General features: G+C 40.8%; 1 protein-coding gene across 1 annotated transcript in view; it reads left to right on the top strand.

Moving 5' to 3' along the window:
• LOC126418501 (merlin) overlaps positions 1-24,958 on the top strand; it is a 176,364-nt gene that overhangs the window by 25,280 nt on the left and 126,126 nt on the right. The window contains exons 2-3 of the mRNA XM_050085289.1: positions 10,526-10,655; positions 16,455-16,660. Coding sequence (XP_049941246.1) covers positions 10,526-10,655; positions 16,455-16,660 — 336 coding nt within the window. The remainder of the gene's footprint in view (positions 1-10,525; positions 10,656-16,454; positions 16,661-24,958) is intronic.

The raw sequence follows: 24,958 nt of genomic DNA, 5'->3' as shown, positions 1-24,958 counted from the left end.
TGACAGAATGCAGGGGAATGGCACATTGAAATAACTGGGGGTCACGACATGCTGCCTTGGCTGCTATATGTGTCCTTTCATTCCCCATAATAACCACATGCCCTGGCACCCAGCACGAAGACACCTCCTTCCCCAGCTGTTGTAGTTGGAGGAGAATGTCCTGAATATTACGGACTATTTTATTTGACGGGTACAAGTATTGTAGAAAGAGAGTAGGGCACTCAGAGAATCGCACAGACGTGTAATTTAGCACTTGAAGTCTATCTCATCTGTTCCAGTGCCCACAAGATCGGACATAATTCCGCATCAAAGACAGTGAAGTCTCGAGGCATTTGGACCTTGAGGACAGGATCAGGGAAAATGACAGAGCAACTAACCGAGTCACCCTGTTTTGACCAATCCTTAAAGACAGCTGCAGAGTTGCAGTTATCAGTTAAAATGTCATAAAATAATTTATTAAAAACATAGACAGCAGTACAATCTGTCCTGCACTGCACCAAATCTAAAATTAATCTGGGTGGTAGGCAGTTAAAACCCTGAATTTGGGGTTGTATGTTTGCTCCACACCAAGTGACTCCAGCACACGCTACACGTGGATACCGAATGGCATCGTTGTTCGTGGGTGACTAGAGAAAAGGCATTCCAGAGGTGGACAAGCAACATAATGGTATGTGAGGAACTTAATGCCTGATGCACCATGAGCAGTTGTCACCTGATGGTAAGTGGAGGTTCCTCAGCCTCAGCAGAGAGACTAGATTCGGGGCTGGTCTTGTAAGCATCTGTGGCCAGTCTAATCCCCTCATGGTGGATAGTGTCAATAACCTGCAGGTAAGAAGGCCTCACTGACCCATACACTGTGCACCATAGTCTAGCCACAAATTCACTAAAGGCCTATAAAACTGGAGCAGACATGCCCTGTCTGCTCTGCAAGATCTGTGGCTGAGGCACTTTATGATACCGAATTCCTTCTGGGTTCTAACTTTCGGGTCTCTCAGGTGTGGTAACTATGATAGTTTGGGGGCAAAAATGAGGCCCAGAAACCTCAACAAGTCTTTAAAATGTGGAAGGTGTCCCTCATATGCAAGTCAGTTAAAATAAAAATACAATGAGTATGATTAAAATTAAGACACACACACTTACGAGGGCAGTTCAATAAGTAATGCAACTTATTTTTTTTATGAAAAAGGGGTTGTTTTATTCAGCATTGAAATACACCAGGTTATTCCCCAATCTTTTAGCTACACAACACTATTTTTCAACGTAATCTCCATTCAATGCTACGGCCTTACGCCACCTTGAAATGAGGGCCTGTATGCCTGCACGGTACCATTCCACTGGTCGATGTCGAAGCCAACGTCGTACTGCATTCTTCATCATCTGCGTAGTGCCTCCCACGGATTGCGTCCTTCATTGGGCCAAACATATGGAAATCCGACGGTGCGAGATCGGGGCTGTAGGGTGCATGAGGAAGAACAGTCCACTGAAGTTTTGTGAGCTCCTCTCGGGTGCGAAGACTTGTATGAGGTCTTGCGTTGTCATGAAGAAGGAGAAGTTCGTTCAGATTTTTGTGCCTACAAACATGCTGAAGTCGTTTCTTCAATTTCTGAAGAGTAGCACAATACACTTCAGAGTTGATCGTTTGACCATGGGGAAGGACATCAAACAGAATAACCACTTCAGCGTCCCAGAAGACTGTAACCATGACTTTACCGGCTGAGGGTATGGCTTTAAACTTTTTCTTGGTAGGGGAGTGGGTGTGGCGCCACTCCATTGATTGCAGTTTTGTTTCAGGTTCGAAGTGATGAACCCATGTTTCATCGCCTGTAACAATCTTTGACAAGAAATTGTCACCCTCAGCCACATGACGAGCAAGCAATTCCGCACAGATGGTTCTCCTTTGCTTTTTATGGTGTTCGGTTAGATAACGAGGGACCCAGCGGGAACAAACCTTTGAATATCCCAACTGGTGAACAATTGTGACAGCACTACCAACAGAGATGTCAAGTTGAGCACTGAGTTGTTTGATGGTGCTCCGTCGATCATCTCGAACGAGTGTGTTCGCACGCTCCGCCATTGCAGGAGTCACAGCTGTGCACGGCCGGCCCGCACGCGGGAGATCAGACAGTCTTGCTTGACCTTGCGGCGATGATGACACACACGCTTTGCCCAACGACTCACCGTGCCTTTTGTCCACTGCCAGATCACCGTAGACATTCTGCAAGCGCCTATGAATATCTGAGATGCCCTGGTTTTCCGCCAAAAGAAACTCGATCACTGCCCATTGTTTGCAACGCACATCCGTTACAGACGCCATTTTAACAGCTCCGTACAGCGCTGCCACCTGTCGGAAGTCAATGAAACTATACGAGACGAAGCAGGAATGTTTGAAAATATTCCACAAGAAATTTCCGGTTTTTTCAACCAAAATTGGCCAAGAAAAAAAATGTGTTGCATTACTTATTGAACTGCCCTCGTATCTGCAGAAAATGGGAACCCATTTGCTCAGCCTACTCCTCTAACCCCTGCACAGTAAGTTGCAACTGACGTGCAACACTGGAGGAGGAACAGAAAATACCAAAAATGTCCACATACAAGGAGAACTGTACAGGGCTCCTTTCTATAGACGTGATACTGTTCATGGCTATAGCAAAGAGAGTAATGCTCTAAGGAACACCAGCCTGCCACTCAAAACCATGCAACAGTACACCACCAATCTGAGACCTAAAATGCGATTATAAAGGAAGAAATGTATGAAAGTGGGGAGATGCCTATGAAAGCCCCATTGACGGAGTTGCTCGAGAATATTGTGTCTCCAAGTCTTGTCGTACGCCTTACTGATATTGAAGAATATGCCAAGACAGTGATGTTTACATAGGAAAGACTGCTGAATAGCCGCCTCTAGTAGGGTCAGGGCATCAACAATGGATCCAAATCTCCGGAATCCACACTGAGAATGGCTAAGGAGTTGCCTGGTCTTTAACAACCAGACCAGGTGACAGATAACCATTTGCTCTAGGGTCTTTCCTACACAGCTCTTTAAGGCAATGCTCTGGTAACTACTGGGATGTGTGTGGTACTTCTCTTGAGCTGGGTAAGTTGCCTTTCTGCCATATAAAATTAAAACTTTCAAGGAGGATTTACTTTGACACTGCTAGCAAATGCCAACACATGCAGTACCGGTTCTGGATGTGACCGGGTGCAGTATCATGCGTCTCAGACAGTGCCAATTCCAGCTCCCAAACAGAGAAAGGGCACTTGTAAGACTAAGAATTGTGAGATCTGAATTCCAACATTCCCCTCTCTACATTCACAAGGTAATAGCAAAATGTCAGATCATGGCTAACATTGGTTGTAGTCACTGCAAAATGCTCTGCAATTGTCTGAGCAATGCCTCTGTGTGTTATTTGGAGACACACGTTTCAGCTCTGCTGCTATTAACAAATGACTGTTTACCGGAAATACTCCAATGGATTCCCATACTTTTTTAGAAGTGGAACAGCTGATGGAGTCAAGGAATACTTGCCATACCATTTTCTTGCTCTCTAGCACAGGGCATTCCTGCGCTAGCAGTTTCCATTCTTCCACACGTGTCCTGAACCCACTAATGTTCTACTGTAATATGGGAGCTATCTATCACAGAGGTTGCAATTTCACTCTAATTTTCTGCCAGGCAGGGGAGCCCATCATGGATGAGGCTCAGTCTTGGTGCGAGATTATTGTCCCAGTCCGACCTCAGGGTCCATTAGCTCTACAGAAGAATCAAGAGAGACGTCAAAGAGGACGGCATTTACATTGTCACGCTGTTTACTTCCTGACTCCGTTGGTAGTGGATGCATGACCTTTGATTTTTGCCTGTGTAGGCTTCAGAGCCACAACCATGGCAGTGCTAGTTGCAGTGCTGGGCAATGGACTTGACTGAACCTTTGGAGGAGCAGAGAGCTCAACAACATCAGCTACTACAGCGTCATCTGATGTTCTGGGAGGAAGTGTAGGCTTTGAAGTAACTGTAACAACACAAAAGTACATTGACAAACACAGGTACCAGTTCTGACACTAGCAACCTCTATTTGTGTAGCAGCATCAGTTTTCTGGACTGACAGTTTAACATATGAAGCAAAGAAGTAGCGAGCATGGGGTAGGGGGGCTGCATAGCCTTATAAATCTTTTTGGCCTCACCATAGGGGATCCGTTCTGTAGTTTTGTCTCCTGTGTCTTCCATTCTTCAAGGAAGACACAGCAGTCCCTCCTCCAGACAGGTTGAGCCCCAGAGCATTTCACACACTTTGGAGGAGATGAACATCCGACTGCCTTGTGGCCAGCCTTATCACATTTGCCCCAAGTGACTTCTCCCTAACCTCCAAGAGTGGTGTGCCCAAAGTGCTGGCATTTAAAAGATAGCATTGGGTTTGGGACATACAGCTGCATGGTTAGCAAAGAAAACCTGCCTTAATATGTTCTGGGAGTTTTAAGCTATTAAAAGTGAAGATAAATGAGTTGGATTTCATTGGATTGCCTTCCATCCTTCTCTTAATATTCTGTACATCTACAAGGCTTTCTTGGGCCCACTCAACTTTCAGGTCTTCTCTGGGTATGTCCAGGAGGTCCTTGCATATCAAAACACCTTTACTGTAATTTAATGTGGTGTGGAGCTCTGTCTCAGTGGCATATTCCCCGAGGTTTTTGACCTTCTGCAGGCTTGTCACTTGCTGGGAACTTCAGGTTTCCACCAACAGTCTCCCATTTCGCAGCCACTTAACAGATTTTAACTTATCTGCAATCCCTTCTAACCTCTTTTGAATCAAAGACAGTGAGACTTTTTCAGAGCTTGTTTCTTTCCTTTTAACTGATTCTGAAGCGAGAGAACTGGCTACATGACCCCTCCCATTAGATTGGGTTTGGTACCTTCCACTGGTCTACACTTTCTGCTGGGAGGAGAAAGTGAAAATTTCGAAAAATCCATCTTGGTCCCACAAGCAGCTAAGGAAAAAATCCACCTTAACAGAGCCCCCGCATGATAGGTAAACCTTACACAACTGAGGTGCAGCAGGTTTCCCAGAGGTTGCCCGCTAATGTCTGTTCCATATCAACAGCCATGCATCTTGTCAGTGTGCAGCAGACCTTGAAGTTGAGGTTTAGTTTTTTTTTGATAGAGATTTTTACCATCTTTGCTATCTGGGCAATTAAATAAATGTTCTTGTTCCCTGTGACACACAATGTTCCACTGCCTTGCCACACGGTGGTCGTTCAAGCACACCCATAGCTTACAAAAACAAGGAACTGTAGCATTTAACAGTCCCCAGCTCAGAAACCCCAGGGTTGCCAAGCCCGTACACAGCAATTTAATGCTAAGCTCCTGAGGGCTACAATGTAAGTATTGTGTGGGACCCCAGGAAAGCATGAAGGCAAGATTTACTTAATTGTCAACCTTAGAAACATCAATATACACAACTTCTGAACCAAAAATTTTGCCAAGAATAGAGAGGAACATATGGTGAAACACAGAAGAGCTCTTTGCTGCTGAGACTGTAGTATATGTGCAAGCGTAGTCGTTTAGTGACTCTAGGGGACACAGTGACTGAGGACAAAATTTCTGTCTGATGTGATGAATGGCAACTTGCTCTAAATGTAGAAAAATGTAAGCTGATAGACTTAAGTCAGTGTAATGGCCAGCCTGGATGCGGCTTTTAGGCAGCAATACACACCACACTAGGTAGAAAATGGTATGGCAAGTATTCCTTGACTCTATCAGCTGTTCCACTTCTACAAAAGTATGGGAACCCATTGGAGGATTTCCGGTAAACAGTCATTTCCTAATAGCAGCAGTGCTGAAACGGATGTCTCCAAATAACACATGGAGGCATTGCTCAGACAATTGCAGAGCATTTTGCAGTGGCTACAGCCAATGATAGCCGTGATCCAACATTTTCCCATTACCTTGTGAATGTAGAGAGGGGAATGTTGGAATTCAGATCTCACAATTCTTAATCTTACAAGTGCCCTTTCTCTGTTTGGGAGCTGGAATTGGCACTGTCTGAGACGCATGATACTGCACCTGGTCACATCCAGAACCGGTACAGCATGCGTTGGCATTTGCCAGCAGTGTCAAAGTAAATCCTCCTTGAAAGTTTTAATTTTATATAGCAGAAGGCAACTTACCCAGCTCAAGACAAGTACCACACACATCCCAGTAGTTACCAGAGCATTGCCTTAAAGAGCTGTGTAGGAAAGACCCTAAAGCAAATGGTTATCTGTCACCTGGTCTGGTTGTTAAAGACCAGGCAACTCCTTAGCCATTCTCAGTGTGGATTCTGGAGATTTGGATCCATTGTTGATGCCCTGACCCTACTAGAGGTGGCTATTCAGCAGTCTTTCCTATGTACACATCACTGTCTTGGCATATTCTTCAATATAAGTAAGGTGTACGACAAGACTTGGAGACACAATATTCTCGATCAACTCCGTCAATGGGGCTTTCATAGGCATCTCCCCACTTTCATACATTTCTTCCTTTATAATCGCATTTTAGGTCTCAGATTGGTGGTGTACTGTTGCATGGTTTTGAGTGGCAGGCTGGTGTTCCTTAGAGCATTACTCTCTTTGCTATAGCCATGAACAGTGTCACGTCTACAGAAAGGAGCCCTGTACAGTTCTCCTTGTATGTGGACAATTTTGGTATTTTCAGTTCCTCCTCCAGTGTTGCACGTCAGTTGCAGCTTACTATGCAGGGGTTAGAGGGGTAGGCTGAGCAAATGGGTTCCCATTTTCTGCAGATAAGTGTGTGTGTCTTAATTTTAATCATACTCATTGTATTTTTATTTTAACTGACTTGCATATGAGGGACACCTTCTACATTTTAAAGACTTGTTGAGGTTTCAGGGCCTCATTTTTGCCCCCAAACTGTCATAGTTACCACACCTGAGGGACCCGAAAGTTAGAACCCAGAAGGAATTCAGTACCGTAAAGTGCTTAAGCCACAGATCTTGCAGAGCAGACAGGGCATGTCTGCTCCAGTTTTATAGGCCTTTAGTGAATTTGTGGCTAGACTATGGTGCACATTGTATGGGTCAGTGAGGCCTTCTTACCTGCAGGTTATTGACACTATCCACCATGAGGGGATTAGACTGGCCACAGATGCTTACAAGACCAGCCCCATATCTAGTCTCTCTGCTGAGGCTGAGGAACCTCCGCTCACCATCGGGTGACAACTGCTCATGGTGCATCAGGCATTAAGTTCCTCACATACCATTATGTTGCTTGTCCACCTCTGGAATGCCTTTTCTCTAGTCACCCACGAACAACGATGCCAGTCGGTATCCACGTGTAGCGTGTGCTGGAGTCACTTGGTGTGGAGCAAACAAACAACCCCAAATTCAGGGTTTTAACTGCCTACCACCCAGATTAATTTTAGATTTGGTGCAGTGCAGGACAGATTGTACTGCTGTCTATGTTTTTAATAAATTATTTTATGACATTTTAACTGATAACTGCAACTCTGCAGCTGTCTTTAAGGATTGGTCAAAACAGGGTGACTCGGTTAGTTGCTCTGTCATTTTCCCTGATCCTGTCCTCAAGGTCCAAATGCCTCGAGACTTCACTGTCTTTGATGCGGAATTATGTCCGATCTTGTGGGCACTGGAACAGATGAGATAGACTTCAAGTGCTAAATTTCACATCTGTGCGATTCTCTGAGTGCCCTACTCTCTATCTACAATACTTGTACCCGTCAAATAAAATAGTCCGTAATATTCAGGACATTCTCCTCCAACTACAACAGCTGGGGAAGGAGGTGTCTTCGTGCTGGGTGCCAGGGCATGTGGTTATTATGGGGAATGAAAGGACACATATAGCAGCCAAGGCAGCATGTTGTGATCCCCAGTTATTTCAATGCGCCATTCCCCTGCATTCTATCACCTTACACTCTTTAACATCCATTTTTATTTATTTACTTATTTAGGCATAACTAATTTGAGGGCCAAACAGACCAAAGAAAAAAAAAATCATCTTTTATTTGACTGTGCACTTGCCCACAAAAGTTCTTTGTAAGTGAGAAAACCAAATTTTGAAGTGTAATTTGTTTGTACATCTGGACTGTTCACCTCATGTCACACTCCTTGACTTCCACCAATTCTCACGGCTAAAGACATTAGTGGCTGCAAAATGTTTTGCATCCACTGAAGGACTTAGGACAGCTGTACATAAATAATTTGTGTACTTTATATAATTGTGCTTCAGGGTTAGAATCTACTCTGTAGGAAAACATTGTTCAACACGAATTGATCTAAAGAGAACTATCACAAAAATAAATTCACTGTTTTCTAAAGTAACGCATTCCTTCACTCTTGGGCTGAGGAATATTGTGTGTCATTGTACTGTAAGGTCCTCTGAAAGTATTTCATTTGATTCATTTATTCGTCCAGATATCTCACAATAATATAAGATTTCTCTTCATTATAACAATGAAAATAGATAGCTTAAATTATACATATACACCAAATATGTAATAATATTTATGTGAAGATAGGACAAGTGGTCAGCCATGGCCTTGATGAAGGAACCATCCCAATATTTGCTTGAAATTATTTAAGAAAACATGAGAAACCTAAATCATGATAGCCAGACAGAGCAAATTTTGTCTTCCGTGTGTGTGTGTGTGTGTGTGTGTGTGTGTGTGTGTGTGTGTGTGTTTGTTTGTTTGTTTGTTTGTTTTTACAATTGCACTGCCTCATTTGGTTCATTGTACAGTGTTCTTTGACTTACACACAATTTGCAGCAGATAACTTATACTTTCAACGTAATTTTGGACTGCATCATTGCTCACATTAGACATCTGCTGGTGACTGCTGGAGCATGAACATACTGCTATGCATCTGACACTCATTACAGTCTGATTGGAAAACTGACTCTGTCCTGTAAACATGCAACTATGCCCCATGCATGTTTTTATGTCCTCCCCTCCATCCACCTGAGTAACTTTGGTCACAATCCCCCCATAAAGAGAAGAAAAGCAAACCTACATTTATGGCATTTGTGGATTTAGATAAAGATTTTGACAATGTTGACTGGAATACTCTCTTTGGAATTCTGAAGGTAGCAGGGATAAAATACAGGGAGCAAAACACTATTTACAACTTGTAGGGGCATTAAATTGAAGCAATGGTTGAGAAGGGAGTGAGACATGGTTGTAGCCTATCGCTGGTGTTACTCAGAGTGTACATTGAAGAAGCGGTACAGGAAACCAAAGAAAAATTTGGAATGGGAAGGGAGAAAAAAAACTTTGTGGTTTTCTGATGAGATTGTAATTCTGTCAGAGATACAAAGGACTTGGAAGAGCAGTTGAGTGCAATGGACAGTGTCTTGAAAGGATTATATAAGACAAACATCAACATAAGCATAACAAGGATAATGGAATGTTGTTAAATTAGATCAGGTGATGTTAAGGGAACTAGATTACGAAACAAGTCACTTAAAGTAGATGATGAGTTTTGCTATTTGGGCAGCAAAATAACTGGTGATGACCGAAGTTAAAGAGGATATAAAATGTAGACAGGCAGTGACAAGAAAAGCATTTATGAAGAACAGAAATTTGTTAACACTGAATATAAATTTATGTGTTAGGAAGTCTTTTCTGGAGGTACTTGTCTGGAGTGTAGCCATGCATGGAAGTGAAGCATGGACGATAAACAGTTTAGATGAAAAGAGAATACAAGCTTTCAAAATGTGGTGCTACAGAAGAATGCTAAAGATTAGATGGGTTGACCATGTGACTAACGAGGAGGTACTGAATACAGTTGGGTAGACAATGAATTAGTGGCAAAACTTGACCGAAAGAAGGGATTGGTTGATAGGAAACATTCTGAGACATCTAGGGATCACCAGTTTAGTATTGGAGGGAAGTGTGGGTGGTAAAAATCATAGAGGGAGACCAAGAGATTAATACACTAAGCAGATTCAGAAAGATGTAGGTTGCAGTAGTTATTTCGGAGATGAAGAGGCTTGTTTAAGATAGAGTAGCATGGAGAGTTGCATCAAACCAGTCTTTGGACTGAAGACCACAACAACAGCAGTAATCCACTACTGATTGCTGTGGCCGAATTTCACGGGTAGCAGGGCTCTGTACATGTGAAATGGTACAGTGATGTCCATTACGACTAGGGATTCACTTGTCATTTTAATCTGACTGGCTGGGAGGTATACGAGTGGGGAAATTTAGTTTGTGTGCTGTCATTATGTCATTCAAGTTTTCATTAGGATCCAACTCATATAGATAACACAGCTTTATCAACATATACTATAGTACCCATTAAGTTTGCTAGATAATAGTAGGTAGTCAAAATTGCAATTGCAACCAATAAAATTGGTTGACATTAGAAATAGCATATTCACACTCAGATATGTTTATTCATGCATAATATTTGAATGATAGTGGCCTTTTTCTAGAAATAAAATATTATAAACATAAATTTTAATCATGTGTAGTGTAATTTTTTTGCGCTTTATTTTTATTGGGCCTTCATATTAATTTCAGTGGCGTGCTACTGGAAGAGATCTGTTCGATTTGGTGTGCCGCACTATTGGACTAAGAGAAACATGGTATTTTGGACTTCAATATGAAGATTCAAAAGGCTTTATATCATGGTTGAAACTGGACAAGAAAGGTAATTTCTGATTTACTGAAGCACCATAGTGTGGGAACAGTATTCTGCGATACAGCATTCGTACAGTGATAAAAACTCAGGTGTATTTCTTGTAGTTTCTGCCAATCAGTTATTGTTGCAGATTGCTGCCAGGTTTATTACTTGAAGTTTTGACAGTTAATTATTAACTTTATAATGATTCCAGAATGAGATATTCACTCTGCAGTGGAGTGTGCACTGATATGAAACTTCCTGGCAGATTAAAACTGTGTGCCAGACCGAGACTCTAACTTGGGACCTTTGCCTTTTGCGGGCAAGCGCTCAACCATCTGAGCTACCCAAGCACGTCTCACGCCCCATCCTCACAGCTTTAGTTCTGCCAGTACCTTGTCCCCTACCTTCCAAACTTCACAGAAGCTCCCTTTGAACCTTGCAGAACTAGCACTCCTGGAAGAAAGGTTGGAGACAAGGTACTGGCAGAACTAAAGCTTTGAGGGACAGGGCGTGAGCTGTGCTTGGGTAGCTCAGATGGTAGAGCACTTGCCTGCGAAAGGCAAAGGTACCGAGTTCGAGTCTCGGTCCGGCACACAGTTTCAATCTGCCAGGAAGTTTCAGCTTTATAATGTTCCAAAGATGAGCTTCAAAAACTGATAAATACTAAGCTTGTGGGGCATAGAAAAAAGTGAAAATTGAATATATATGTTTACTCACTGAACTGGCCATTTTGACTCAGCTCCCATGTTGTTTTACCAAATCTCTTGATGCATGTGTGAGGGTCATGCTTAAGAAAACGCTATAAATAGTAATTTCCAATACCCTTTTTACATGATTAAGACATTTTTACATATATGAAAATTTGTTGATGGAACCAAATTGTGAAAAAGAACTAAATAATAAAATAACAAGAAGTGAAAGAACTATCATTATGTACATTGTTTTTCATACCATTTTCGAAGAATATAATGAAAAATGCTAACTATTGCTGGTGACTTGTTACTTACTTATGTATTCTAATCTTCTGATTTTGATGGTAAGTCCTTTGGGAGGGTCATTAGTTATCAGATAGGTTTTCAGAAAGAATATATGAGATTGAATTCTAACTAGGACAAAAACAAGTGTTCTTCACTGATAGAGGTAAAAACAGCAAGGGCTAATGGTTTGATGGTAGGAGGCAAATTGTGGTAAAAGGAGGACTGAAAATGAAGAAGCAGTTATAAAAACAGGATTTAAAAAGTGGTTCATTGTAGCAACTACTGGTAGAGGAGAATTTAATTTATTATGATAGTGGGGGTGGCTTTGCACAAGCTTAAAATAAATATTATAGGCTATATTCAGAAACCTTTGCTGAAGCTATAAAGCTGCTTCAATAGCAAAGAGCACTTGAACACAGGTTTAAATGTAACCAATATCTCATACATGAACAAATACTGAAAGAAGCCAAAATTAGTGTTAAATGATTCATATGTCTGAAGCATTTGTTGTATTTAAAGTAAAATTCTATCTACCAATTTGATTGAGACACTTGGTTACAATAATGGCATCAAAGTTGAGGATAATAGAGAGAATGCCGATACACTAAATTTTTTTCCCAAAATTATTTCACCGAGGAAGATCATGCAAATTCCTCCTTTCAACCATTGCTTAAACATCTAAATGACAAATAACTAAATAACTGTCTATGGGACACAACATTAGCTAAAAATCACTCAGCAAAGGAAAAGTGACAGTACAGAGTGATCTGCCCAAACGATCCACCTAGACTACGCTAAAGAACTTGCTCCTCTTCTAGCAGCAGTTTACTGTAGATTGCTGGAGGAGTGAAATATTCCAAGGGGTGGAAAAATGCATAGCCCATTCACATTTTCAAGGAGCTCCATTGAACAGACACATGCAAATGTAGATCAGTTTTGTAGGAGTTCAAAGACGGGTTTGTTGTAGTCTATCCTGTGCAAGCCTTTTCAGCTCTGCATAACTACTCAAACCTACATCCATTTGAACCTGCTTACTGTGTTCAAGCTTGTACAATTTTTACCCCCACATTTCCAGCCATCACCAAATTGACTATTCCTGGATGCCTCAGGCTGTGTCCTATCAACAGATCCCTTCTTTTAGTCAGATTGTGCCTTAAAAACTTCTTTATTCCCCAGTTTGACTCATTACCTCCTCATTTGTTATTCTATATATACATCTAATATTCAGCATTGTTCTGTAGCACTATTCTATTCTTGCTAGTCATCCACATTTCACTTCCATACAAGGCCATATTCCAGACAAATAAAAGATTAATAAAAGATTTCTTGCCACTTAAATTTATATTAGATGTTAACAAATTTCTGTTATTCAGAAACGCTTTTTCTGCTATTGCCTGTCCTCATTTTGTATCCTTCCTACTTGGTGCATCATAACTTACTTTGCTGCCCAAATAACATGCCCTAATTTAATTTCTTTAGCATCACCTGATTTCATTTGACTACATTCCAGTAGTCTTGTTTTACTTTTGTCAATGTGCATTGTATAATAAGCTTTTTTTTTTTCAAGATACTATCCATTCCATTCAACTGCTCCTTCAAGTCATTTGCCATTGCTGACGGAATCACCAAGCTGTTGGCAAACCTTTAAGTTTTTATTTCTTTTCCCTGAACTTTAATTTCCATTTCAAACTTCTCCTTCATTTCTTTCACATCTTGCTGAATGCACAGATTGAATAACATCTTACACCTTTCCAGTTGCTTCACACTTTTTCTCTGTCCCTACTTCTGTCAGCTTAAGCAAACACTCATCAAAGACAGTGTCACCATGGCCATAGATAGAAGAATTTGGGAGTTTGCCTTTGTGTGTGTGTGTGTGTGTGTGTGTGTGAGAGAGAGAGAGAGAGAGAGAGAGAGAGAGAGAGAGAGAGAGAGAGAGAGTCTTAGACTGGAAAATAATTGCAGCTCACTGGTTAGTTACATCTATGTACTGTTACTCATCATCTGTATGCAAATGTCACTGAGGAACAGGTGAGCAGTTGATTTTCCTCATTTATGTTTATTGATTCCTCCTTGGAATTTCATTTATTGTAGTAGCTACATCATAAGAAGGAAAAAATAAAATTTGCAATTTTTATGTTAATATTTTGTGTTTGATAAAGAGAAATAGCATTGAATTGTAGAACTAGTGGCAAAATTCTTTAGATTGTGTCAAGTTTACGTGGTCTTGGAGTGTTACATTTAATTTCTTCTGTTAACTCTAGACAAACTGTCATCAGTGTTATTGCTCCACATTGATGAGTCAGTTGCAGTTCTGTGTAAGCCTCCTTCATAGTGTTGTGCCTGTTTGTAATTGTTGTTTGTATATTTTATATCAGGTGGCATATCTGGCTTTGGGGTCATTAAAAATCTGTTTCTTCAGCCATAACAAATTCTCCCTCTTGGTCTCTTATCAGAAACATTTTGATCGAAGTATACTCAAGAACTTCTAAGAGGAGCTTTTCTTTCCATATGGCTCTAAGCTGTAATTGTTTTACTTCAAGGATCCCCAGGAGAATTTTTTCCGATCCTAAATGCTGTCGTATATCTCAATCCATGTGCCTGGATGTTAAAGTTCTTGGGCTGCTATGTCTTCATGTAAAAATATTGCCATTCTCTGGTCCATTTTTGTCTTTTGTAGCCAGTAACAAAAGAGCCTCATTTCTGTTGCCTTGAAAGAACTCTTTGCTGTCTTAATAATAGTTCCTGCCTCCATTCTATATTGTAGTGTCTTGATATTACATTCAAGTGACAATAGATTAGAACATGTTCCTGTGTGGGTTTCTTATATCCTTAAAGTTATCACACAATGGCATGGAATGGTGACGGGCAACAGTAAAGATGAAACTTTCATTTTAAAGTTATCTGCAGTAGCTGTGGTACAATGTATTACGATTGCATATTATTTCTTAAAAAACACAAAAATCATCAGTTTCCTTTGTATACTGTTTTCATTCCTAGCTAAACTTTCAGTAGTCACTAATAACTATCTGGCAATGTTTTTTAGAGGAATACACCACCCTTTGGCTCTGTGTTTTTGTCTATTTCCTGTGTGCAATCTAGATTTTGACTTCCACACTATACCAAGTATAGTGATCTTAGCCTATTAACGTATTTTGCCGTGTACTGTGCAAGATGACATATACACAATTCAGCATGTTTGCTTAACATGATATAATTGGTACAAAATTAATGTCTTGTGGGAATGGAGCACGTTATCACACTAACACATCATCTTGTGGGAATGGAGCACATTATTCCACTAACACATCATATCTGCAATAACCACCCAGAGCAGATAAACACAAGGTGTTGGAAATTTCGGAGAAAGTTTTGTTACAATATGAGACTGTTTTTCATGGTTAGGGTGTGGTCCCATTATTGAGCTTAAGAAAACGTTAATTGCAGAAGGATGCAAACAGAACAGTTTCGAGATGATGATAGTTTGTATCTGCACAACACTGCAACCTGTCTTAAAGCAGCATCTATGAGGCAATGGTTTGTGAACAATAACATTCCTAAAATGGAATAGGCTGCCATTCCTCCACAGACATTCAGACGCACCATTAAAAGTGTCTCCTCCAGCAGTGTGCAAGCTGTCATAAATGCCAAAGAAGAACACACTCCATCTTAAGGTTCACTAATAGGGGTTCAGATAATTGTGACCAGGTTGTGTGGGCTGGGCCGGGGGGGGGGGGGGGGGGGGGCAACAAAATGATGCCATCTGTCGATATTCCGGGATGTTTGGACTTGATGACGCGCTTCAGTTTTTGCAAAGTATCCGTGTATGTATTAATTGTGATACCATGTTCCGGAAAGTCAGTAAGCAGCGATACCCTTGCAGTTAAAGACTTTCCTAGAGCTGATGTGCATGGATTTGGATTTTTTCATTAGCGTGAGTTCGTGTTTTTACTATTATTGGCTCTGACACTTGTGCTCGGGCTCAAAATGATGACATAATGATTCACCTCCCATGACAGTATGTGACAAGAAATGATATTATTCATTGTGATACTATTCCAGATGCTGCAGTGATGTCAAAATTCTGTTCAATTCCTGCTCCTGTGTAAGGCTCTGGGAACCCACTGTGCACAGATTTTCTGAAACTTCAGATGCTCTGACATGATGGTGGGAGTGGAACCATGACTGATGCCGAACATGAACCAAATGTCTTCCACCATGTAACCATATGTTGGTCATCTCTGAGCATCCACTACAGCAATGGCAAAAGGGCTAGTTACATGATGAGCCTCTCCTGGCCGACTGCTGTCTTTCAATGACATCCGACATTCTTGAAGTCATTTATTCCATGCAAACATGTGTGCATGTGTTCACCATACAAAGCAGGCATTTAATCATTAATGTCACTTCCTGACATCCCATCCGCAGTCAAAAACTGCACTACACTTCACTGTTCCTCTTTCCTGGTCTCCATAATGAAGTCAAATGCACATACAACTTGTTGACCTCACATAAAGCATGTCTTAAAGACAATGGCACAGTGGCGAACATCTTACTATTCCTTACTGATTCCTGGGTGAGACACTTCAATACACACATCTACATGTGTTACTAGTGTCCACACCATGTTCATTATATAGTTTCTCATTTTCATTTTACTGTCCCTTATAGACATAGTGTGTTGTACACGACATGGCAGGTCTCAGCATGTCTCCATGTGCATGCAAGACAAAGTCCACAAAGTGTTCAAACAAACTATAAAACAATTCCAAATGTAGTATGTGTGCCCTCATTTTGATGATTGTTGTTAATTTCACTTCTACTGTCTGAAACACAATTAAAATGGTTTCAGTGCAGGACCAAGGCATCCCACAACAGCCTCAAACAGCATTCATGTTTCTGGGGAAGTTCTATCCTGAAGATGTGGCAGAAGAATTGGTGCAGGAGGTTACTCAGCATCTGTTCTTTCTGCAAGTTAAACAAGCAATTCTATCAATGGACATCTACTGCCCTCCAGAGGCATCTGTTTTGCTTGCATCGTATGCTGTGCAAGCTAAGGTGAGCTCATAGCAGTATACAACTAATTTTCATCAGAAAAAGTATACTAAAGTGACAGTACTCAGTAATTTACCATCCCCAGATGTGCCAGAGGGATCTATATCTGAAATCCAAAACATTAACTTAGAAGAAAGAATGCCAAGTCTGCAGAGTTTGCATTTTAAAATATACTGTTGAATGTCCCCCCCCCACCCCCCACCCCCCCCCCCCCCCCCTCCCCACCCACCTCCCGCCCGACCACCTCCTCCTGCTCCCCTCTGACCCTAGTGGTAAATGAATTGTAAGAAGGTCCTCTGTTTCTACAGAAATCAGTGAATACTTTCTTACACCTGAAATACTGGTAAGTAAGAAATAATTCTCAACCACTGTTAAGCCAAAGGCACCAATATCAATGTTATAAAATTATTATATGTCATTTTTTTCTTCATTCTGTATTGCTAAAATCAATAAAGGAATGGTGGGTGAAGTACATTCTGACCGTGGAGCTATAGGACTGGCAAGAATCTATTTGATGATATCTTTATTACAGAGTCAGAACTGCAAACATAACTGGTCAAATTTCTGTGTATGACTGAATCTTAAATATTTGTAGAAAATCTTTCAAACTGTGGAAAATCTAAAATGGAATTACAAAACTAATTAAGACAGATTGCTACCCACCACATAGGAGAGGCATTGAGTTGCTGATACAGGGTGTCTACGACCCGGGAAAAAACCGGGAAAAACCCGGGAATTTTTTTGAATTCTGGGAATTTTTCATTGTTTTTGTTCTCAGTTAAATTTTTGTAATTTTGACTCCTAAGAACCAGTACTCTAACAAAGGAAATTACTGTATCCTATTACTGCAGAATAATACTGCAGCCATAAAACATGAACAAGAGAAAAAACTAAAATAAAACTTAAATTGCAAAGGAAATGCGCAATTTACAGCAACAGAATACAGTGCTCATACAAGTGTCTACCAACAGCAAAATGTGTCAAAGGCTTTAGGAAGGCCATGCAATGCTTCGTAACAACAAATTGCTTCCTATGAGCATGACGTCACAACTGCTAACAGTAGATTTGTTTTAGCAGTTACGAGTGGGATAATGTGCATGCGCAGTTGAGTAGTATCTTCTTCTGCTTCTGGCTACAGAAATGTGGCTGTTGGCTATGTAAGCAGTCGCAGTAAAAATAAAAGATTGCGCAGCAGCCCTGGATCTATGAGTGCGAGGGGAGGGGGGAACAAAATTGATATAAAACTTGTTTTCCAAAGCGCCTAGCATCCAGCGCACGTTGGTCTATCGATTATTCGTATGACTTTGAAACGTTTCCCTGTCAGTTTTTGAACATTGTTGAACACATTATAAGTTGATTTCTGAATGAATCATAAGTTGATTTGTGAAATCGTGCATAGTGTACGTGATGTCTCTGTCAGTGGAATCCTCGTCGGCAAAAGAGGCTATACGAGCTGAGCAGAGTATAGCTGATCGAAAGAAAGCCAACCACTGTCTGATATGTGGTTGATAGGGTTTGCGAATGATGAGCGTTGTTACGATCACCAGCGAAATCCATAGATTCAGACTACCAAAGTGCAAATAAACGATTAACAGGAATAACAGGTAAGAAAGATTACGTATTATCTTCCCGGTGTATTCAAGAAAATGATATTTTCACAGAAAGTTTTTGGCCAGATCGCTGTACTAGCAAGGGCCAGTTGTACAGTCTCCGGCTAGCAGCCGCTTTAAGGTCTATTCTGGAAGTAGCGCGGAAAACGCGTTGTACGAACACGTAACAATGCCTAACCGGAGAATAATCGTGGGATAACTGAACTGGTGATTCTGGCAGAGTTAGTGAAGTTAACCGGCGAATAAGCTTTGACATTGGCAGGAATAGATACAGAATTAGTGATGACAACATTGTTTGTTAGAACGAGGAAGGAGGAGAAGCGGGGACATCACACAAGTTGTGGAAGAATACGACGATTCCAAATTTCTATAAAAATTTTGCACTACTACTTTTCGATCTCATGCTTGAGAAACTGGAGCATATGAATGAAGTATAAAACTATTTCCTAACGTAAAGCTTTTTGCTTGTAGTAGGCCTAATAGGCATTTGATATTGGTACTTTGTGAATTATAATCTGCCATGTTATAAAAATGACTATTTCTGCCAAAATAGTCTCTCTTATTTGGCGTGTGTTCCAATTGCTGCAGTATTATAAAAGCCTATTTTGTTTTATCTCGTAGACAGTGACAAAACACAGGCAATCAGGTCGAGAAACCACACCAGTCTTGGGCCTATTTGTAATTACAGCTTTTTCAGTATTATACAGCGACATTTCGATTTTTCATGTTGCAAAACGTTTGACGAACTTTGATGAGGTAACAGATCCTTTCGCAGAAAGGAAAGCATGCCATGTAAAGCTGTAGCAAGATTAGAGAGAAAAAAATTCTAGGAGCTAAGGATTGAAGAAATGTGTACTGTCTTGCTTGTCTCTTCTCTTTACTGGCTTTATGTATCCTATACTTAATTCTATGTCACACAAAGCAGCAAGTTGTTAGCTAATACGGAATAAAGAGTGCAAATTTTCTGAAGAGTTTTTTAAAAAATTCATTTCAATTTCCGCTGTCCTGAATGTAGTTCGATGGCATCCAGTACAAAATATACATGTTTCAGTTCCACAGACCGAAGTACAGTGACGTGCGATAGAAGAATGGTGTGTGAAGAGGTGTGGTGCCGCACTTTGGCACACTTAAGATCAGATAACATGTCTTACAATTCCTCGGACACGTATGTTTTATGCATCCGAGTCTTCAGAAAGATGTGCGCTACAAAGTGAACGTATTTTTGAAAATTCAATTTTTTTTTTAAATTTTGGCTTCCTGTCTCAAACGCTCGAGGGACGCCACTATCTACATTTCCCCCTTTCGGAAATATCGTAGATACGGGTCTTATGTGCAGAGCAGTCTGAGTTACAATAGGGAAGCTGGTAGTCTCCATGTGACCCGTGTTTACATTTAGAGATTTTGCTGTTTCCTCTTTGTCTACTGCACTCACGTCAAATGAAAACAAAATTGATTTCTTTGGCGGGAGCTATCATGTGTATTAAAATACATTCACATAATTACGGAAGGCTAAAATACGTTATTAGTTTCAGATTTTATTTTATTTCCACCTTACTGGCAATCAGGCACTAATTGCCATGCAGAACAATGAAGTTATTTTTATCGGTTTGCTGAAGAAATTTTCTTTTATTAATCTTTTCCACTGAGGCAGTCAATATATTTGAAACAAAGGGTTTAATTTCAAACTATTGGCTAGTTTCAACTGTTCGGTGCATTTCAAGTGTACATTTTCATCTTCTAGCACGTATGGCATTATGCCATAACAAAGAACGAAACATGAGATAACAAAGTACTGGTACCCAAGGAAATTTACATCCCGAAACCACATCGAAAAGCTTAATATCAGGTCGATGCCTACTTCACTGGGAATCTGGGACTCATTTAAAAATTAGCTCTTTGATAACAAGCCACTTAGAATTTATAGCCCAGAAGATCACACTTTTATGTCATTATTAAAACATTTACTGGCACATTTGTGTGATATGTCTTAAAATGCAACATGTGCGTAAAAGACCAACATTATATGTGAAAGCTTAGCTTCTCTCGCAGTGTATTGGCCTTAGAGACCAATATTATATGTGAAAGCTTTGTTTTTCTTGTAGCAACATTATATATATTAATTTAAACCATTAACTTTTCCTGTTCGTGTGTTCACGCTACTTAACAGTGATGTTGCTATTGGCGGGCTACACCACGTGTCCGAAGTTCTGAATATCCGCTGTCATCGGCAGGTGAGATCACATGACATGACCTATGACTGGCTTACAAATACGCATCACAATCTCGATTTCAATGCTTCAGAAAGTAACATGCGGTGTTTGGTGGAATTCGAATTTATATTTTCATAATACAAAAATATGCAGGGTACATGTTACTGCACATCAGACATCTTTCCAAAAGATGTTTCGTTTTCTAAAGCGCCGGTAAATTCTACGCCCATGTATAAAACCATAATCATTCAAAGGATTGACAAGTTATACAGTTCCGAGAGAAAATATACTGTCAATTAACAGGGAAAAACTATGTTTCCACCCGGGAGAAAGTGTATTTTTAACCGGGAAATCTGGGATTTTATTTTCTTTGTCCACGTATACAGCCTGTGATAGGTAAATTTAAAAGTACATATACTGTTGGATATTTATTAGCTATTGGACAATGTCCTTCGTCAGACTGGGAAAAGTTCTTTCTCAGACAAAAATGCATGTGCACAGCCCCCTCCCCCGCACATGTTCATATGTGCACAAGTGAAGTGAGAGGCAGAGAGGAGGAGGGTAGGGGTGGGGGAAGATGCTGTAGTGCTGCCTATGGGAGTGTGAAGAGGTATGATGAAGAGAGTATGGTGGGATGCAAGGGTGCGCAGCACAGCATTGGTTGGCTCAGGAAGGTTGAGGGGAGAGCAGAGAAGCAGAACCGGGGGGGGCACTATGTGAAGAAGCTGGAGTGGGATAGAGAAGGGGATAGAGGGAGGTGGAGACAGGGACTAGTGATAGTTGAAGACAGGATGGTTACAGGAATGAAGTGCACGTCACAGGCAGAGTTCCCACCTGCGCAGTCCAAAAAACTGATGTTGATAGGAAGAGCTGTGATGCACAGGTTGTGAAGCAGCCACTGAAGTCAGGCATACTATGTTGAACAGCCAGCTATCTCATGGCCACAGTTGGCAGTAGCCACTCACATGAACAGACAGCTTGTCAGCAGTCATGACTATGTAGAATTCTGCACAGTACTTGCAACTAAAGGGCTGCTTTCATCAGTAGGGCAGCACTACAGTATCTTTCCCCACCCTTTACCCTTCTATACCTCTCTCTTCCACCACAAATCTCTTCTGCACTTACACTGCACAGTGCAGCTGATATCATTACTCGTCGTAGTAGAGGAGACGACAGTGGCCTTTTGTATGTGACTTCGGCATGTGTGTGCTTTGTATAATAAAAGACTGCCCAATAGCTAAAAAATGTAAGAGTCTACATTTAATTGTTTCCATCCTCTGCTCAACTGCTTCTCTACGTGGTGAGTAGCAATCTATTCTAATTCATGTTATTATAGAACATCATTCCACTTTGACATACATTTTTCCTTGGCTGCATGGTATGTAATACACTCGCACTTTTGCAAGTGCCTTTTATTTGTTCTTAATCTCTTAAACCTTTGTTTTAATATTCAGAGTCGAGTGTATCTCCTTAATATATGAGCTGTAGTATTTATTAAACAACAAGATTATTTTTGAATTAATAAATTTAAAAAAAATTTGAAAATTGAACTGCAAGAATATTAATGATCAGTCTTTATGATTTCATTACACATTTGAAGTTACAGCTGGAAGCTCTAAAATATGTCTTATTTTAAGTAAAAAATTGTTGATTTAATATTGCTGGTGTTATGTCAAAGTCTAACAGGTGTTTAGCTATACTTTTTGTGATAAATTATTTTGATTATTTTTCTCTAAACAGTCTTCTTTTCTTGTAAAAATTCTAAAAAGGTATTATGTAATAGACCAAGATTCACTGATAACATTGCAGTTCTGTCAGAGACTTTAAAGGACTAGTCAGAGCAGTTGAGCAGACTGGATAGTATCTTGAAAAGAGGTTAGAAGGTGAACATATACAAAGGTAAAACAGGAGTAATGGATTGTAGCTGAAGTAAATCGGACAGTGCGGAGGGAATTAGATAAGGAAATGAGACAGCAAAACTAGTAGATGAGTTTTACTATTTGGGCAATGGAAGAACTGATGGCTGAAGTAGAGAGGATATAAATTGCTGATTGACAGTAACAAGAAAAGCATTTCAGAAAAAAAGAGGAATTTGTTAACACTGATTATAAGTTTAAGTTCTCTCTCTCTCTCTCTCTCTCTCTCTCTCTCTCTCTCTCAAGGTATTTGTCTGGAATGTAGAGAACAGCAGCTTTTTAACTGTAGTGCTATAGAAGAACAGGACTAAACTGCCAACAGGTACTGCATCAGGGGGTGGCGGAGCATGGAGAAGGGGAAAAAAGAGAAAGAAAGTAGAGGAGTGAGGGCTGCAAATAAACATGGTGGGAGATGAGAATGGGGAGGAGGTGATAGGACGGAGGGGGTAGAAAGTGTTGGGTGGAGGGTGTGGGAACCGTATGTTACCATGGGTTGAGGCAGGAATAATTATGGGAGCAAAGAATGTGTTGTAAGGATAACTCCTATCCACACAGTTCAGAAAAATTGGTGGCGGATGAGAGGATCCAGATGGCTCAGGTAGTGAAGCAGCCATTGAAGTCAAGTGTGTTATGTTCAGCTGCATGTTGTGCCACAGGGTGGTCTACTTCGCTCTTAGCCACAGTTTGGCAGTGGCCGTTCATCCTGGTGGACAGCTGGTTGGTAGTCATACCAATATAAAAAGCTGTCCAATGATTGCAGCAGAGCTGCTACATGACATGGCTAGTTTCACAGGTGGCCTGGCCCCTGACGGGGTAGGATAAACTGGGAACAGGTTTTGCACCTGGGTCTTCCACAAGGATATGATCCTTGTGGCAAGGGGTTGGGATTGGGAGTGCCATGCAGACAGACTAGGATGTTGTGGAGGTTGGGTGAGCAATGGAAAACCACTTTAGGAGGGGTAGGAAATATGTCAGGTGGGATGTCCCTCATTTTAGAGTAATCAAAGGCCTGGTGAAGGATGTGGATCAGTTTTTCCAGTTTGGGGTGGTACTGGGTGACGCAGGGGACACTCATTCGTGGCTGGTTGTTGAGGGTGGTGTGAGGATTGGGGGTGTGAAGGGAAATGACAAGGGAGTTCTATTTGTGGACCAGGTCTGAAGGATAGTGCCTGTCAGTGAAGGCCTTGGTGATGACAGATGTCAAAATGCAGGTATGGTAGCATCTTTTAATTGTACCTGTCTCCAACTTGACATGTCTTCTTTGAGTGAAGTAGCAATTTGCTTTTTCCTACAGTGTTGGTATTCCTACCTGGAGTTTCCATTGTTTGATAAAAGGAGGACTGATTGGTAGGGCACTTCCTGAGGCATCAGTGAATTGCCAGTTGGGTAATGGAGAGGTAAAAATTGTTGAAGGAGACCAAGGGACGAATACAGTAGGCAGATTCATATGGATTTATATTGCAACAGTTATTTGGAGATGATGAGGCTTGCACAGAATAGACTAGCAGGAGAGCTACATCAAACCAGTCTTTGGACTGAAGACCACAATTATAATAAAGTATAGCGGGTGGACAAAAATATGGAAACACCAAAAATACAACACAGTATCTTGCCTAATATGGTGTAAAAAATCAATTGGTGTTCAAAATAGCTTCCAGTAATCTCAAAATCGATAAATACAGGTCCCGTATGGTTTTCATGTGTACCATATTTACTCGAATCTAAGCCGCACTCAAATCTAAGCCGCACCTGAAATTTGAGACTCGAAATTCAAGGGGAGAGGTTAGTTTTAGATCGCACCTCCAAATCAAAACAAAGTTGGTCCATTGTAACATGAGACACAATTGAGGTTGAATGGATGAAGGTACAGCTACAGTAGTTTGGTTCGAGTCGTAAGCTTAGCAGTTAAGCTTTACCAGGTAGGCATTGCTATGCGTCTGGTGCTCCGTCTGTATTTATATGGGTACCCTTCCTTTTTCACGTGCTTCGTCTGGTTTCAATCGATTGCTTATTTTGCTTTGATCTGATAAGCGCCGTTCTCTTTGTTATAGGTGTTTACATCACTCTAAACTGAAAATGCATTATTGCACTGTGTCATGCATTGTTTGTCGCATTCTGATAATGTTTACAACCTGTCGCCGCCCGCGTCATGGCTTGATTTTGTGCACGTTACCGCCGCTTACAATAAAAAAAGAAAGGAATTGTCTCATAAGTGAAACAATGGCAAGAGACTGCTATTTGTTGTTATTTACACTGCTGCTTTCTTTGATAATGATCAACAAGAACCAAATAATAGACTGTGTATGATAGAAGATGTTCTGAATGAGAGTTTAGCGAAAAATTTTCTCCGTTTGAAAATCTTTGCAGACGCCTCTTTAGTACATTACAGTCTGTACAGAAATTAGAGTCAGCTTAGATTTAAAAAGCTAGTCAGTTGCCGTGCTTCATTTCTGACTGTATCACTATTCAGCATAAGAATAATAAGAATATAAGCATGACGTGATATGTATATTCTTCCGTGTTTGCTGTTGTCTCACTCTAGTTTCGTAGTTTATTAGGCAGACA

This window comes from Schistocerca serialis, chromosome 9 (genome assembly GCF_023864345.2).
Source record: "Schistocerca serialis cubense isolate TAMUIC-IGC-003099 chromosome 9, iqSchSeri2.2, whole genome shotgun sequence".
Classification (NCBI taxonomy): domain Eukaryota; kingdom Metazoa; phylum Arthropoda; class Insecta; order Orthoptera; family Acrididae; genus Schistocerca; species Schistocerca serialis.
Note: the sequence above shows the minus strand (reverse complement) of the source record. Positions and strands in the feature narration are given on the sequence as shown.